The sequence below is a fragment of the Lissotriton vulgaris genome, chromosome 5 (genome assembly GCF_964263255.1).
Source record: "Lissotriton vulgaris chromosome 5, aLisVul1.2, whole genome shotgun sequence".
In the NCBI taxonomy this organism is placed as follows: Eukaryota; Metazoa; Chordata; class Amphibia; order Caudata; family Salamandridae; genus Lissotriton; species Lissotriton vulgaris.
The window spans coordinates 1366274693-1366287986 of NC_141693.1; the positions used below are offsets into that span (position 1 = coordinate 1366274693).

Sequence of the window (13294 nt, forward strand, 5' to 3'; positions counted from 1 at the left end):
GGCTGGCTGGTCTATTCGACGTAAGAGCTCCAGAGAACGCAATGCTCCCCGAGAAGTGGAGTAAAATAAACGGATTGGTTAGTGATGAAGGTGGTAATGGGTGCGCAGACGATGCATTTTGTGCAGCAACAAAAGCTACTCTCCATACCAACGCACTGTCAACATGCATAACAAAAGGAGCAGCTACTTCTAGGACCACTGTGTAAGTACGTTTAGGCCTTCGTGGAGGAAAGCACAATTCAAATGATACAACACCCATTTTTTTTTTTTGCGGCTCGCTCGCTCCGTCCCCTTTCCTCTTTTTGGCGGGATTTGAAGCTAGGGTAACGCCTCCCTGGGACACATGGAGTGGAAACATGCCAGTGGGTCTGTTATTTGGTTTAAATACATATCCCCTGGAGCGCCTTCATTTGCATCAAAAAGTGTGCAACGGGGGAGGGGTTTAGGTAAACCCCCACCGCTATCTAGAGGGAGGGGAGTGAGGTTAGAAGAAGGGGAATGCCACTGCAGAAAGGTCTAACTGAAAATAAAGCCTCAGACAGCTAGCGGCATCACCTCTGGACAGCCATTCCCACGTGTTTCTTTTTGGCTACTTTCTGAACGGGGAAATATATATATATTTGACCCAGGTACTAAAAAAAATATATAGAGTTCTCTCTCTCCGTCCCCACACGTTTTCCATTGAAGGTTGGCTGCTTCTCTTAAAGACGTGGGGGAGGGCAGACTGAAGTCGTTAAGCAAAGAAAACAAGCACTGGCGTTGCCAATAGGTTTCGCATTTGGAAAGTTGGAGCTATTGGTTTTGTAAATGACATTTTATATTTATATATTGTTATTGACAATGCCAATAACGATATATAAATATAAAATGTCGTTTACAAAACCAATAGCTCCAACTTTCCTACTGCGAGACCTATTGGCAACGCCAGTGCTTGTTTTACAAGCCACTAAGAAAACTACCCAACAGCGCATGGCTGAGTCGGTGTGGAATAGTAATGACATTAATTTTCTAGCAGCCAAGTCACATTGTGAAATGAGATGAGTGGCCAACTGCTGCTGAATGGGAAGTGACTGTAGGTCAACAGTCCGAGGCAAGTGAAGCTGAATACACAGTTGTGTATATCTGATGTGGATGGGAGTGTCAAGGTGTTCACTTCCTGGAGCACGATTATTGGTGCTTTACTTTTCTTTCTTGGTTTATGCCTGGGCTTAGCCCTTAAGAGTCTTTTCTCACACTAGTTGCTGGTAAGAAGGCACCTGGATGACACGATCTGGGCATCAGATGTACCAGATTCTGGATGTAGGTTTAACGGAGCAAGAGCATTGTGTTCTATAACAGGGATGAAAAGATAGGCCCAAGTTGAAGCTCTACCGGTTTAAAAGAAATCCTCTTCTTTCAGATATGTTTCGTCCCCTACATTGTGCTCATTTGCAACACAGAATGTAAATATGTCCTTGGTATCAAGGATCTCTATTGTGAGGTACTCCACATTGAATTGAATGAACAATTTTCACCAATAGCAAACAGGGTACATATGACGAACTTAATGTTGAAAGATGCATCATTTAGCAGGAGTAGCAGAAAAGTAGAATTCTGCCAAGCGTACCCTCGGGGCATTATAGTTGTTCCCCGCAGATTCTGTGAATGAATCCTCCGTCTTGGTTAATTTTACAGGCAGCAACTCTATACAAGTATTTTCCGTCTGGTTTCTTAGCCTCCATAACTTTGCCGCTTACACAGCTTCCCTGGAAATATGGCATTTCTTATTGCTTCCAGCCATGAAGACACACAATGCAGTATTTGGGATCATCTTTTAATTACTTCTTTCCACACCAGAAGAGACATCCATCAAGGAGAGATGGCAACTTGGTTAACCCTCGCGGCGGGATGCCTGGCTTTCACCTTGTGGATACCCTGCCGGGGTTATCTCACAGGGGAATACCAGGACGGGTTCCCTAAGCAAGCGCCGGGAAACCCTTTGTGGGTAGCTGTGCGCTATATAAGCTCAAATACATTTACATTTACAACCCCTTCAATGCTCATGACGAGCTCAGCTAGTCATGAGGCACGGTTGAGCTATGCTGATGACGAGCTGAGCTCGTCATAAACAACTGGAATCAAGGATCTGCAGCACAGGAGGGGAGAGGGGAATTGCTGCAGCAGCGATGGTGTTAATGGAAAGTAGATTAGGGACAAATGCGCAGTGAATGAAAAACACACAACATCACTAACCCTTTAGTGCTTTTCGGCACAGTACAGCTACTTGAAACCTTAAAACAATAGTGATACTTTTCACACATTAACATTCTAAACAATAGTACAATTCACAACTTTGTTTTTTTTTTTACTTTTTATGAAACGGCTCAGGAGTAACCTAAAATATACTTGAAATGTTTGAACGGGTTTATTTGAGTTTATCTAACAGATAAAAGAATGAAGGTTAATGCTTTTTAACATTTTATTGTGTAATTTGTTTTTGCAAAATTTTTCCGCAGATACTGAACGTGCTGAGAGATATTTAACTGTTAATGACTATCAGAGAAACTTCCCTGGCGGTGTCCACAGACCTCAAGGTAAAATCAAAAGGATGGAAGCGACCCACTTTTTTTTTGACTGATGTCAGAGATATCTCCAAAGCAACATGGAAAGAAATGGTAAAAATAAAGTTTAACCTTCAATGAGTATGTATCTATGTATTGGCATACTTATATAGCGCTATGTCTGTTACCCAACGGGCATCCTGGCGCTTAGACTTTGATCATCCATACAAGATGTTATCAGCTACTGTCCCACTTACTCTGCTCTGGGAAAGAGGTGAGTTTTTAAGGCTTTCTTGAAGAAAGTAATATCTCCCGTAGTTCTCAACCCCAGCGGCAAGGAGTTCCAGAGTCTTGCTGCAGTAAACCTAAAGGATCGGCCTCCCATCCGGGATCTCAGAATCTTGGGAACTGATACCAAGCAGGCTGAGGCCGAACGGAGAGATCTAGAAGGAGTATACCAGGAGAACAAGTCTTGCAGTGGTGCCGGTCCCTGGCCATGAAGGGCCCTAAACACCAAGCAGAGGTCTTTAAAGTCAATCCGCTGAGAGACTGGCAACCAGTGGAGATCCTTTAGAGCCTTTACAGATGAATCAGAGCGACGACGCAAAAGAGCCTATTTAGCAGCAAGGTTCTGCACGCGTTGCAATTTCCCCACCAGAGTCGTTGGTGCCCCAGAAGTAGTGCGTTGCAGTAATCGAGTCTACTCAAGACAATGCTCCGCACTACCTCTGGCCTAGCCTGCGCGGAGAGCAAAGGTAAGATTATCCGCAGCGTGCGAAGCAGGGCCATACAGGTGCCCACCATTTTGTTCACGGCCACGTCCAGCTGAAGGCTGGAACCAAACATCACCCCCAAGTTCCGAACAGAATCAACCGGCACACTAGTGCCCTGAAAGGAAGGGGGCCAAAAGTCCTGTGGACGAGGCCTTGGAATACGATCCGTTGAACAATGCAACACCCTTTTTTGGAGCTGTTGAATTGCAACGAATTGTGACTCAGCCATTCCGCCGTAGATATCATGCAGCGGTGAAAGGTTTCTTGCGACACGGCCTCCTTGCCCTCAAACGAAAAGACAAGCTGGGTATCGTCAGCGTAATTGGTGACTGCTATGCCAAAAGATTTTATTAACTTGACCAGGGGGCGGAGGTAGAGATTGAAAAATAATTGGGCTGATGGCATACCCCTGGGGTACACCCTGACCAACCCCTCTGATGTTAGATTTGAAGGGTGGCAAGGCCACCACCTGGTGTCTGTGACTGAGGTACGACACCAGCCACTCAAGGGCTAGGCCAGACACCCCCGCCTCCTCCAGCCTCCTGATCAAGATCGCATGGCTGACCGTGTCGAACGCGGCCGACATGTCGAGCAGCACTAAAAAGGCTGCTCGACGTTGATCGGCACGAGTCCTGAGATCATCCAGGACAGTCACCAATGCGGACTCCGTCCCATGAGCTGGCCTAAAACCAAATTGAGCTTCGTCCAAACAGGCCTTAGACTCCAAGAAACGCGACAGATGTTTTGTAGTCCATTTCTCCAAGATTTTAATTGGAAAAGGAAGCAGGGAGATTGGTCTGTAATTCGCTGGGCAAGAAGGATCCAAAGTTTCCTTCTTGAGGAGTGGAGATACCACTGCCAACTTCCAGCAATCCGGGACCCGTGCGGACCTAAGGGACTGAGTAGAGAGGGTTTCGCAAGATCTTTATGATTATTGGATGCAAGGATCATGGTAGAAATCTCCAAGTAATAATTGCACCATCCGGCTTTCCCTCGAAGGTTTCACTGTTTCATACCGTTTTTCACACTTTGGTATTTTCATATGAAAACTTAAAATCCCTTGCTTGCCACAGTTTGACCAGCACGGAACCGTATACCCAAAAAGGCTACACTTTTTTTGTCATTGAGTTGCTACACTGGTGTCAGTCGTCCTGGACGTCCTGCTATAACCTTTTCCTGTGCTGCTGGTGGTGACCTTCAACACAGCTGTCACCGCCCAGGCAAAAGAGTAACATCCAGAGTGGTTATCCCTTGTAAATCTTTACCATCTTTTGCAAACTCTGATGTAAAACTCGGGGCATACATGTCTGACATCCCAGCTAATAGTGATAGATGCAAGAAGCTGCGTTCTCCAATGCTGGACAATGAGTTTGTCCCCTCATGTAGTGTCCCTGTGTTACGACTAGGTAGAAGTTCTTCTAAAAACAGACAACTCTGCCTGTTATCTAATTAGTTAGAAGCACCAGAAATATTCCTAGCAGAGGGAGCCAATGTATAGTCGTGGACCATCTGCCAGCTCTATCCAAAAGATGAAGGATGTCACCAGACAAAAGTTAAAGTTGATGGTGGAGGAATAGGATCCTTGGTTCAAGCCAAAATTGACAGAATGATTTAAGTGTTGGTGAGGAGCTAGGGAGCCTTGTATGCCACAACCCGCGCTGAAACTATCCTTCTGGGTATTAGAGACCGGACTGAGTTCTCAGGGTAAGCTCTGAGGGTGACTGAACACACCTGGAAATCCATAAGCCCTACGACCAGCGAAGAGACCAATATTCGAATGCCACCGAACATTTTGTGCAGTGAGTGGTGGTTCCCAAGATACTGGCCTCTGAGGTTTCTCCGGTAACCCTAGAATTAGGTAATCATCTATAGCCTGGGGAAATTTAAACATCTACCCGCCCCTTTTGAGACAAAGGTCTATGACGATTCCAATTCTGATCGGGCCCCAAAAAACCAGGATGCATCATGCATCTTATCCGCTCTTCAAAAACTCAAATCAGTAACAGAAAGCTAAGGAGTTTTATGGGGCAGCAGAAGACATTGAAAAACACGGACTAATGACTGGACAAAAAAATGCTTTGTTTTCGCCTCAAACTTAACTTTTCTTGGCTGATGGATTTCATTGCAGGCTGTGCATCAAACCTAAAAGCATGAACCACACAAACAAGTAACTTACATTCGGTAACACTCTTTCTGGAGGAAACTATGTCTAACTGCAGATTCTGCAACCTTTTGAATTCACCCAGGCTCCGAACAGGATCCAGAAATGTTTCAGCAATTGCTCCTATATGCCAGAAGTTGGTATCATTAAACTGCACAGAGACCTGGACCTGCCTCTGGAAATGACGGTGACAAGCTTTACATAAGCACCACGCCTAAGCGCTTACGGAGCATTACTGATAAATTTGAGAACTGCGCCAGTGTGCAGAATCTATAACTTATGACCTTATTAACACATATAAGGCCAGTCCAGAGGTGGAGGTTGGATGGCAGTGAGGAATCTGCAATAGTAGAGATACAGTAACCACCAGAAGAGAGTTACCAAAAGCAAGTAATTTGTTTTTGAGATGGATACTTCTAAAAGTAGTTCTCACCTTCTGAATAGATACCTTAGCAGTACCTTCCAAAAGGTGGAGGGTCTAAGGAATGGACCTCACACCCAGAAATCTTGAAGAACAAAGGGCAAAATGGCTCTCCCTGTAGACCTGACACCCAAGACACTAATGCCTGGTGAATGTGTGGACAGACATGTATGTGTCCATCTAACAGATGACCAACACTAGAACACGCCTGGCCAGGGCCATAGTAACAGCATTAGATCTGGTAGAATGAGCTCTCTAAAAGCTTGTCCTGGAAAGATGCTTATTAGCAGTATTCATACATTTCATTAAATCAAGGTCTTAAAAGAGGAGAATAGCCAATGTGTGGAAGGCTGAGCATGCCCTACATTTTAGGGGGCTGGCAAGCTAAAGTAATTTTACGGGGAATATGGGATATAGCTTTGCAAATTTGGCCTTCATAAAAGAAATGAGCCGCGTGACACTGTCAGCTTGGAAGCAGAACTAAAAAGGAAAAAAAACACTTAAAAATATTGATTAACTCCAACCGTGAACTTTATCAGACCCACAAAAAGACAGTGACTGGAAGCTGTATCTTAGCACACCCCCCCTCATCCACTTAAGCTAAGACAGCTTGAACCATGACCACTCCTCTTCATTAACATCTTTTGTCTGACCTAGCTGAGTATTTACCATAAGCTGATCGCTCCCTGCTAAAATAGGTCACTTGATCATTCACACGTCACATCTGTTTTTTATGACCTTAGGTTCCGTTATTACTCAAGAGATTTGTTATTACATAACGTCATGTATGATATTCAAAACTGTGATAACGAACTGGAATGAGGGCCTAGATCTGCATGACTGAAGGAAAACCTTCAGACAGTTTAATAAAAAATATACAGTTAAATGTACCCACCTTCAATCTCCACAATGAATAACCCAAGTCTGGATCTCTGTTAAAAAATCTGGTTGTTTTTGTTCCTGCACTGAGGAGGTACTCAGCGGGAAGTCCTTGAGTTTGTGAAATATATCGGATCTGGAAAATAGCAAAATCATTAGTCATTAATCTGTGGAAACAAAGGTCAGTTTACAATCATTCACACTTTTCTTTTACAAAACCACCCTAGTAACTAGTTAGCTGAACTAAATGTTAATATGAAAACAAGGAATTAGCGTGTGCCACCCAATGAGGTTGGTCTAGTTGACACTTAAATTTCAGCACTAGTATGGTCAGCGGCCTCAGTAAAACATACTGGCTTATGGTATATCCACTACTACATGTATTTTGTTCAGCTGCACTCTTTACACCAATCCTCTGCAGCACCAGTTCCGTGCAAGTACCATTGACTTAAGTACAAACAATCCGAAAAGAGCTTCAACATCCCATCAGGGGTAACAAGCGCTATATAAATGCAAACCTTTTCCCATCTTCTATCCCTCCGCTATCCTTCTCATTCCAAATAACTGACTTTTATCCACCACTAAAATTACTTTCATATTTTACTATACTAATTCAACACTAATCCTTTATGCAATTACAACACAATTACAATACATAGGTCATTACATCTTGTGAGCCATGTAACCTTAAAGTAAAATCCACTTTTAAGGGAATGTCTGTAGCCTATAACTAAATATAACAATAGGGACAGAGTATTTAGGCTGAAGATGTTGTTTGCAGTTCCAAAGAGTAAGGCTAACGTCTTAATATAAATATGAAACCATGGATGAAAAACTGCATCATGGGAACCTGGCCAAGCTTCTCTAACATTGAAGACCAACTGCCCATAGGGTCCCAAAGCTTTGTGGGCCAGCCTCCATGTTTAATTATCTGGAGAACCTCTAATTTATATCCAGCCGCCAATGTTAAATTATCTGAAGAACCTCCAATTTATATTTAGGCCATGCATTCTTATTATCTGTTAAGAACAATTTTCACCACATTGAAAGACTTGCTCATCAAACGCTGTTTTAACGGACTTTTCTTACCTGATCATATTCAGATGCACCAGGATAAAGTGGCCATCCAAGAAAGAGCTCGGCTATTACACAGCCCAATGACCACATATCAATGGCTTCACAGAATGGTAAACCAAGAATGATTTCGGGAGCTCTGAAAGCAAAAAACAATGCATTATACACAGTAGAGAACATTATTTCACTTCTTAATACCCAACTTGCGAAGTATGATTGATAAAATACTCCATACTCATCAAAAACTGCACTCAATTAGTGGCAGGCTTTACACCCATTACCAAATGCATGCAACATTATGCTGACCTGTTACCTAAAAGCAAAGAGTCTTCAAAATAACCAGCCAGTGGATTATTTTGGAACCAGTTTTAAAAATATTAACAGATGAATTCCAAACAGAAAGCGCCGGAATAAAGGGAAATCTTCTGAATGCCGCCAATGGTAAGAAAAGAATTGCAACCCCCTAAGCACACCTCAACGGCCAACAAATGCTGTGATTGTAGCACACATCTTTGCTGCAAGGGGAAACAAATATGGGAATATTTCCTGATCTCTACATATAAAAAGGTAATGAAAAGTATGTTTTTGTTGAAATATTTGGTTAACATTAATTTGTTTGGCTTTTTACACACAAGATCCTTGAACATAGCATCGGGAAAGAATATGACAAATGCCACTTTTTAACAAAAGTAAACAAAAAACAGGCCACGGGTTTGCCATGGATGATGCCTGGAGTTTGATAAGGAGGAAGTAACTGGATAAAGACAGGGGAATTTCTATGCTAAGTAATTCATTTTCTCTACATTAATTCTCGATTTATTGGAAACACAATACGAAGCAGAAGATAAAAGTTTAGACCAATTATAGGCTCAAGATAACAGATTGTATATTTCGGCTTTAGACGTCTTGAAATAAAATCGACAGAGTTAAGCTTAGAGTTGAGTGAAGAGAGTGCTAGAGAGTTCCATAATATCAGTTACAACTATGCGGAAAGACTATAGACGTGTATTAGATATGGGAAACATGATGTTCTCGAGAACAGGAGTACCTTGGTTGGTTAACCGCTTGCGCGCTAGCGGTTTTCCAGCTGAGCGCTGCGATTTTAAAAATCCCGCGTTACGTGACAAGGTCAACTCGTCACACGCGCAGCGCAGGTAACGCCCATGACGAGCTGACCTTGTCACACGCATCGAAGAGGTTAAAAAGAGACAGTGGAAAAGATAAAAAAACGTATAAGTGAAATTAGTGTACAGTAGTTAAATAGCCTTAGGTAAAGTGGGGTTATATTATACATCAAAGCTGAAGTTTTCATATTGAGGGTAGATCTCTTAAAAAACTGAATGAGGTTTGAGAAGAAACAAGTTACCTACCTGTAACTAAAGTTATCCAGTATTGGTATCTTTCATAGATTCACATGCCTGAATTTATTTGTATATTTGTAAAGGGCAACATTCATACTGACTGATATTACGGCGCGGTTTTGAGGGACACATGGTAGGTTGTATCAGGTACATCAGCTGCTCATACTTACATGGGAAAAAGATGAGTTTTTAGTTTTTTCCTGAAAGTTACATTGTCCTCCGTAAGAAGTAGGTCTGAGGGTAGTTTGTGTCAGTGTTTGGCCGCCAGATATAAAAATGATTGGCCTCCTGTTCTTACTTTCTTTATACGTCTGGGCCTAGCTAGTGCTTGGTGTCGCTATCTTAAGCACCTCGTGGGAACATAGAATTCGATTTTGTTCTGAAGGATTCTGGGTCCAAGGTTATGCAATGCTTTTTGCGCATGACACAGCAGCTTGAATCTTGCTCTTTGCGCATAGGTAGCCAGTGGAGCAGTTTCATGCATGTAATGTAATGTAATGTAATGTATTTGAGCTTATATAGCGCACAGCTACCCACAAAGGGTTTCCCGGCGCTTGCTTAGGGAACCCGTCCTGGTATTCCCCTGTGAGATAACCCCGGCAGGGTATCCACAAGGTGAAAGCCAGGCATCCCGCCGCGAGGGGCATGCAGAGGCCAAACTTAATCTGCTTTTGTTGCACACAAGCTTGGCAGCTGCATTCTGCAGCACTTGTAGACGGGAGAAAAGGTAATCTGTCATACCCATGTACAGTGCATTCCCATAATCTAATCTGCTAATGAGTAATGCCTGTGTTAACGTCTTTCTACATTCTAGTGGGATCCACAGGAAAAACCTTCTTAGAAGTTTTAAAATCGCAAAACCTCTTCCACACAGAACCCGCAAATGAACCTGCATGGACAGGGTGTTGTCGAAGTACATGCCCAGATTTTTTGCGCATTGTTTAGGCGCTGGGGCCTCACCCAGGGATTGTGGGCACCAAGTGGCATCCCATATTAGATTAGCACCTCCGAAAAGCAATATTTCTGATTTGCCTGCGTTAAGCTTAAGACAATGTTTGGAAATCCAGGTTGCCATCTCTGAGAGGCAGTTGTTTAACTTAACCCGTGTGTCCTCATGCCTTTCCTCAATGGTTTTCAAAAGCTGCGTGTCGTCCGCATAGGAGCAGATGCTGAAACCCCATTTCCTACTGATCAGTGCCAAAGATGATACATAGGCATTGAAAAGTGTTGGGATCAGTGTAGCTCCTTGGGGGACACCACAGCTGATGTTTTTTGGCTTTGAGGAGAACTGGCCCATTTGTACCATCGGAGTTCTGTTCCTCAAAAAGGAGTTGAACCACTGAAGTGCTTTGGCATGGATGCACTTTTCATAGAGGATTTCCAGCAGATTGTGTGAGAGCGTGTCGAACGCCGCCGACAGGTCCAATAAAATCAGGGGAACAGCCTTTCCTTGATCAGTCAGTTATCTTATATCATCTAGGCCGCCTAAAAGAGTGGCCTCTCTACTGTTGGTGGTTCTAAAGCCAGTCTGGGAACAATCCAGTAGTTCATTAACCTCCAAGTAGTTGGACAGTTATCTATTTACCAGTTTCTACAAGACCTGGGACAGGAGCAGACTAATTTGCATGTAGCCAGGTTCTGAGCTGGGATGGTGCAGTGAGCTAAAAAACAGTGATGGATTAAGCCCTGATCTCTTGACTGGGTAAGAGTATTCTGCATCATTCAGAAACTCTGTCCATCACCATCCCCTTTTCCAAAATCGTGCTTTGGCATGGATGCACTTTTCATAGAGGATTTCCAGCAGATTGTGTGAGAGCGTGTCGAACGCCGCCGACAGGTCCAATAAAATCAGGGGAACAGCCTTTCCTTGATCAGTCAGTTATCTTATATCATCTAGGCCGCCTAAAAGACTGGCCTCTCTACTGTTGGTGGTTCTAAAGCCAGTCTGGGAAAAATCCAGTAGTTCATTAACCTCCAAATAGTTGGACAGTTATCTATTTACCAGTTTCTACAGGACCTTAGAAAGGTACGGGAGCTAGGAGATGGGCCGTTAGTTCTCTGGATTGTGAACATTTGGTCTGGCTTTCTTCAGCAGGGAGTCACTACAGCCTGTTTCCAAATTTCTGAAAATACTGCTTTGTACAGGGATCTATTAAGTAGATGGGTAAGATGGGGACATATTGGTGTACTCTGGGAAAATATAAAGTGAGGGCATGGATCAAGGGGGATCCTGATTTTACTTCCAGAATGGCTCTCGCAACCTCTAGTTCTGTAAGAGGGGAGACATTGCCCATCTGTGTTGCTACCTCTGGATGTGAGGGTAGGTATTCCCAAATAGTTATGCCTTGGGGAGAGATATTATCAAATGAGTAATACATTTTGTTAATCTTGTCAGCGAAAAATTAGCTGATCCTTTCACAATTTTCCGTTGAGGGGGGCAAAATTTGAGACAGGTTGGCTGGTTTGCAGAGCTCCTTCATTACTCTGAATAGTTCTTTTGCTGAGTTGCAACTCTCGTTCATTCGTTGCGCAAAGTAAGTCTTCTTTGCTTTTTTATGGCATTGTTATAGATCCTTAATTCAGCCCTGTATCTTGATCTGTCTATTTCCTGTTTGGACAACCTCCAGGAATGTTCTAATGATTTACACTTTCCTTTCAGTGTCCTGAGGTCCTGGGAGTACCACTTTTCAGATGGAGATTTGTCTTTTAGTTTAGGTTTGAGTTTGGGAGCAAAGGTATCTAAAGTGCTAGTGATCTCGGCTTCGAGTTTTATTGCTTCCGCATTGGCTGGCAGGGTATCGCGAGTGATTAGGTTGTCGGGGGAGAAGTGGGCCTGGAACAGGTCCTGAGTGACCAGTCTACAGGCTCTGTTTACCACTCCTACCTTCTTGGGGGTTTGGTTACATTCGCTGGAAGGTTGAGTGTGAAAGATATGAGGGAGTGGTCAGTCCAAGATACTAGAGTAATCTCCTGGATATTTGTTGACTCAATATTGGAAAATAGTAAGTCCAGAGTATGCCCAGCGGTATGTGTAGGGCCTTTAACCCATTGCTTGAGTTGAAGGATCTGCAGGTCTCTTTCAAGGTACCTTGCTGTAGTACTGAGAGATTCCTCGAAGTGTGAGTTAAAATCTATCACTAGGAAATGTTTATATTTCAGGCATAAAGGGAAAAAGTGGAGTGAAGTTTAATACTCAGTTCGGTTTGGTGGCCTGGGGGGTTATAGATTACTGCTCCCCAAGCAGAGTGTGGCCCATCACTGGATGCCTGGAATGTTAGCACTTCGTGCTCTCCAAATAGCACCACTTCGGTGTGGAGACAGACGCTGTGGTTTTTAAACAGGACAGCCAGCCCCCCTCCCCTTCGTTTCAGCCCATCTTGTTTCAGTATTTTATATTTGGGGGGTAGTGCATTGGCGATGTCCGGGAGGTTATCGTCACCCAACCAGGTTTCCGTTATGAAAACCAGGTCATGGTTTCTCTTGTTTAGGGTGTCCCAAATATCGAGACAGTGTCTAGGGAGTGATCTGGCATTCAATATAAACATCTAAGTGTTTGCTGTTCTTCCGTCTCTGTGGGAAGGCGATCGAAAAGTACTAGGCTGTGGCATTTACAGCCACAACAGGAAAACGGACCCTCCGTGTTTCCTGGATGGGCTTTCATGCAGGGGATACCGGGTGCAGCCTACGATCGGTTGAGGGTTGAGGCAGGTAAGTGCAAAGAGCAAATAGTAAAATACAGTGCGTGATGCTTAAAATAGATTTTAAAAAGGGTTAAGGATACGTTTATATAAAATATCGGTGCGATAAAGCAGTTCAGTTTTAAGTTTAGAGTCTGTGTGTGAGGCAAAAAATGAGCAGCGTTAGGGGTGTACTACCGTCCGGCAGCCTTTCCACGTTCTGCTGTGCAGACGCTGACACATCGGTCCTAAGTAGGGGGAAGGCGCGGGAAGTGCCTCGAATCATTCTCCGGCGTCGTAGTGAGAGTCCCAAGATACATAAATGACAAAGTAGTAAGTAATCGATTATACTTTTCCATAGGCTGTTATGGTAGCAACCATATTTTCTATAGCCTATTATTAGTCTCC

The 13294-nt window shown here is 43.5% G+C and overlaps 1 protein-coding gene across 12 annotated transcripts in view; it reads right to left on the reverse strand.

Annotated features, from left to right (window-relative positions):
- The window catches only part of HIPK1 (homeodomain interacting protein kinase 1), a 733600-nt gene that overhangs the window by 393583 nt on the left and 326723 nt on the right, over positions 1-13294 (reverse strand). For all 12 annotated transcript variants that reach the window (XM_086923314.1, XM_086923313.1, XM_086923309.1 and 9 more), the window contains 2 exons: positions 7864-7987; positions 6791-6910 (listed from right to left, as the gene is read on the reverse strand). In XM_086923314.1, the coding sequence (XP_086779440.1) occupies positions 6791-6910; positions 7864-7987 (244 nt within the window). The remainder of the gene's footprint in view (positions 1-6790; positions 6911-7863; positions 7988-13294) is intronic.